Below are 4648 nucleotides of genomic sequence, written 5' to 3'. Positions count from 1 at the left end.
CTACCCTGTCGCCTCTACACTCTAACCACTAGGCTACCCTGCCACCTCTACACTCTAACCACTAGGCTACCCTGCCACCTCTACACTCTAACCACTAGGCTACCCTGCCGCCTCTACACTCTAACCACTAGGCTACCCTGCCACCTCTACACTCTAACCACTAGGCTACCCTGCCACCTCTACACTCTAACCACTACCCTGCCACCCCAAATAATGTATTCTAAATAACAAACTGGCTTTATTTACACATTTGTGGGAATGTCTCACCCCATGTTCAAGAACTGCCTTTTTCTCGCTCACTCTAGGTTAAATGAAAAAGAAATCTCCAAAAACGACAAATAAATCAATGTTAATAATCCCACTTTGTAACACAATAACAAAATGTGAAGAAATCCACTTTTGCAAGGTCCTGTACCTTCCAAGTGATGAACTAACATCAAGATACGATGATATGATTGTATCAAAGGTACCCCAGCCCTTCATCAGTGTCCATCTTGATAATACCTTGACGGCTACAGTATTGTATTCAGACTTGGGTTCAAATAGTATTTGATTTATTTCAAATACTTTAGCTGTGCTTGGTTGAGCTGGCCTGGCATCTGATTATATCAAGCCAGGCCTGGTGGTGTTTAGTGATGTCTATGCCTCCTATCTGAAAGACTGTGTGTGTGTGTCTGTGTGTGTCTCTGTGTGTGTGTGTGTGTGTGTGTGTGTGTGTGTGTGTGTGTGTGTGTGTGTGTGTGTGTGTGTGTGTGTGTGTGTGTGTGTGTGTGTGTGTGTGTGTGTGTGTGTGTGTGTCTGTGTGTGTCTGTGTGTGGTTCCTCCAGGGGACATTATCCGGTACCAGTGCCTGCCAGGGTTCACCCTGTTGGGCTCGGATATCCTGACGTGCAGGCTGGGGGAGAGGCTCCAGATGGACGGCCCTCCACCTCTCTGCCAAGGTTAGCATCGGCTGCATCTGTAATGGCGTCCCCTATGTAGTACACTGCTTTTAAACTCCCTAGAAACGCCAAAACCTAGGAGGAAACCTAGAGAGGAACCAGGCTATGTGGGGTGGGCCAGTCCTCTTCTGGCTGTGCCGGGTGGAGATTGTAACAGAACGAAGATGTTCAAATGTTCATAGATGACCAGCATGGTCCAATAATAATAATCACAGGCAGAACAGTTGAAACTCAGAATTCCAACATTCCTCTTATAAGCGTTTGTCTCTGCTGTAAAAAGTAATGCACAGTATAGAGGATATGGTGCCGTAGTGAGGACAGACACATTGTCCTGGGCTATAAAGCACAGAGAGTTCACATTATGGAAATAGGTTCGACCTCTTATTTTATTTAATTCTTCTGTTTGCTGATGTCCGCTGTACACGTTTCTGTATAGAGTCGGGGAACATATTGAGCTCTCTGTCGACGTAATCTATCTTTGTTGTTTTTTAAACCCTGTCATATTTCTACATTCTGTTCTTTGATATCAGCTTCAAATGTTTTCCTGCTCATTTTTTTTGTTGCCTGAACATTTCACATTTTGTTGGCAACGTTAACCTTTCTGTTCTATTACCCGTTTTAAAAAAGGCCCGAAGAAAGAAAGCTGTTGTCAGAATAACAATATGGATAGAAAGTGTTGTCGTTATATCAGATCTGTTTCCTGCTGATGTATATAGTCACCATCAGAAGGTATCTGTCTCCAGTACTGAGAAAGGTGCTGGTGTATATAGTCACCATCAGAAGGTATCTGTCTCCAGTACTGAGAAAGGTGCTGGTGTATATAGTCACCATCAGAAGGTATCTGTCTCCTGTACTGAGAAAGGTGCTGGTGTATATAGTCACCATCAGAAGGTATCTGTCTCCTGTACTGAGAAAGGATATGATGTATATAGTCACCATCAGAAGGTATCTGTCTCCTGTACTGAGAAAGGATATGATGTATATAGTCACCATCAGAAGGTATCTGTCTCCTGTACTGAGAAAGGTGCTGGTGTATATAGTCACCATCAGAAGGTATCTGTCTCCAGTACTGAGAAAGGTGCTGGTGTATATAGTCACCATCAGAAGGTATCTGTCTCCTGTACTGAGAAAGGAGATGATGTATATAGTCACCATCAGAAGGTATCTGTCTCCAGTACTGAGAAAGGTGATGATGTATATAGTCACCATCAGAAGGTATCTGTCTCCAGTACTGAGAAAGGTGATGATGTCACTCTGTCATCTCTGTCCTCTAACATCACTCTGTCCTCTAACATCACTCTAACATCAATCTGTCCTCTCACATCACTCTGTCCCTCTCTGTCCTCTAACATCACTCTGTCCTCTAAAATCAATCTGTCCTCTCACATCACTCTGTCACTCTCTGTCCTCTAACATCACTCTGACCTCTAACATCACTCTGTCCTCTAACATCACTCTGTCCTCTAACATCACTCTGTCCTCTAAAATCAATCTGTCCTCTCACATCACTCTGTCACTCTCTGTCCTCTAACATCACTCTGTCCTCTAACATCACTCTGTCCTCTAACATCACTCTGTCACTCTCTGTCCTCTAACATCACTCTGTCCTCTAAAATCAATCTGTCCTCTCACATCACTCTGTCACTCTCTGTCCTCTAACATCACTATGTCCTCTAACATCACTCTGTCCTCTAACATCACTCTGTCCTCTCTGTCCTCTAACATCACTCTTTCCTCTCTGTCCTCTAACATCACTCTGTCCTCTAACATCACTCTGTCCTCTAACATCACTCTGTCCTCTAACATCACTCTGTCATCTCACTTCACTCTGTCCTCTAACATCACTCTGTCATCTCACTTCACTCTGTCCTCTAACATCACTCTGTCCACTAACATCACTCTGTCCTCTAACATCACTCTGTCCTCTCACGTCACTCTGTCCTCTCACTTCACTCTGTCCTCTCTGTCTTTTCACTTCACTCTGCCACTCTCTGTTCTCTAACATCACTCTGTCCTCTAACATCACTCTGTCCTCTAACTTCACTCTGTCACTCTCTGTCCTCTCTCCACCCACAGTACAATGTCCTGCTAACGAGGTCCGCTTCGACTCCACGGGGGTGATCCTGAGTCCCGGCTACCCAGACAGTTACCACAACCTCCAGACGTGTTCCTGGCTCATCAACGTAGAGAAGGGCTACAACGTCACCCTCCACTTCCAGCTCTTCCAGACAGAGAAGGAGTTTGACATCCTGGAGATATTTGACGGTGGGACATTTATCAACGTCACTTTGAGTTTCGCAGTTAATCCTCTCTCTTCACATCTCTCATCGCCGGATAATTTGCAAAAATGACCACAGATTTGATCTGTCATGTAAAAGCTTTAGATAATGAATCTCTCAGCCATTAATTGTATGTTTTTAAACTCAGACCTTACTCCAAGCACCCTGCCAAGCCCCCTTCCAAGCACCCTTCCAAGCACCCTTCCAAGCCCCCTTCCAAGCCCCCTTCCAAGCACCCTTCCAAGCACCCTTCCAAGCACCCTTCCAAGCCCCCTTCCAAGCACCCTTCCAAGCCCCCTTCCAAGCACCCTTCCAAGCACCCTTCCAAGCCCCCTTCCAAGCCCCCTTCCAAGCCCCCTTCCAAGCACCCTTCCAAGCCCCCTTCCAAGCACCCTTGTACTAATCCTAAATGCCAGATTACTTTACCTATGTAAACTATCACTTTCAACCAGGGGACGCAACTTTCACTGTGGATGGGGGGGACATGTCCTTCCCCCCATATTCAGAAATTTGTCCCTTCCAGTTTTATCATTGAAACAAAACAAGGCATCAGTTTGCTTTAGGACCATGCGGACGCTTCTGATAGGTTGTTTGGACTGTTTATCCGACAAAATATTAAATAATAACTAATGATAATAATGATATGTTTATTATGCCCCCCCCTTACCGCCCCCCACTTCTAAAACCAAAGTTGCACCTCTGCTTCACAACCAATGTTCCCTCTAACTGTTTGGGGCAGTATTAGGGTCTTGTGAGTGGAAAGTCGTGAGAATGTTGTGCAACAATTTCACATGGAAATAGCCCACAGTGACCTACATGCGGTGTTCAGTACCGCCCACAGTAACCTACATGTGTTCAGTACCGGCCCACAGTAACCTACATGCGGTGTTCAGTACCGCCCACAGTAACCTACATGCGGTGTTCAGTACCGGCCCACAGTAACCTACATGCGGTGTTCAGTACCGCCCACAGTGACCTACATGAGGTGTTCAGTACCGCCCACAGTGACCTACATGAGGTGTTCAGTACCGCCCACAGTGACCTACATGCGGTGTTCAGTACCGCCCACAGTAACCTACATGCGGTGTTCAGTACCGCCCACAGTAACCTACATGCGGTGTTCAGTATCGCCCACAGTAACCTTACATGCGGTGTTCAGTACCGGCCCACAGTAACCTACATGCGGTGTTCAGTACCGGCCCACAGTAACCTACATGCGGTGTTCAGTACCGGCCCACAGTGACCTACATGAGGTGTTCAGTACCGGCCCACAGTAACCTACATGCAGTGTTCAGTACCGGCCCACAGTAACCTACATGCAGTGTTCAGTACCGGCCCACAGTAACCTACATGAGGTGTTCAGTCCCGGGCCACAGTGACCTACATGCGGTGTTCAGTACCGGCCCACAGTAACCTACATGAGGTGTT

The 4648-nt window shown here is 46.4% G+C and overlaps 1 protein-coding gene across 1 annotated transcript in view; it reads left to right on the top strand.

Moving 5' to 3' along the window:
• The first annotated feature begins 451 nt into the window (after window positions 1-451).
• Window positions 452-4648, top strand: part of LOC135574921 (CUB and sushi domain-containing protein 3-like) — a 238878-nt gene continuing 234681 nt past the window's right edge. Inside the window, exons 1-3 of the mRNA XM_065027041.1 lie at window positions 452-485; window positions 828-941; window positions 3018-3206. Of these exons, the coding sequence (XP_064883113.1) occupies window positions 452-485; window positions 828-941; window positions 3018-3206 (337 nt within the window). The remainder of the gene's footprint in view (window positions 486-827; window positions 942-3017; window positions 3207-4648) is intronic.

This window comes from Oncorhynchus nerka, linkage group LG14, assembly GCF_034236695.1.
Source record: "Oncorhynchus nerka isolate Pitt River linkage group LG14, Oner_Uvic_2.0, whole genome shotgun sequence".
In the NCBI taxonomy this organism is placed as follows: Eukaryota; Metazoa; Chordata; class Actinopteri; order Salmoniformes; family Salmonidae; genus Oncorhynchus; species Oncorhynchus nerka.
Note: the sequence above shows the minus strand (reverse complement) of the source record. Positions and strands in the feature narration are given on the sequence as shown.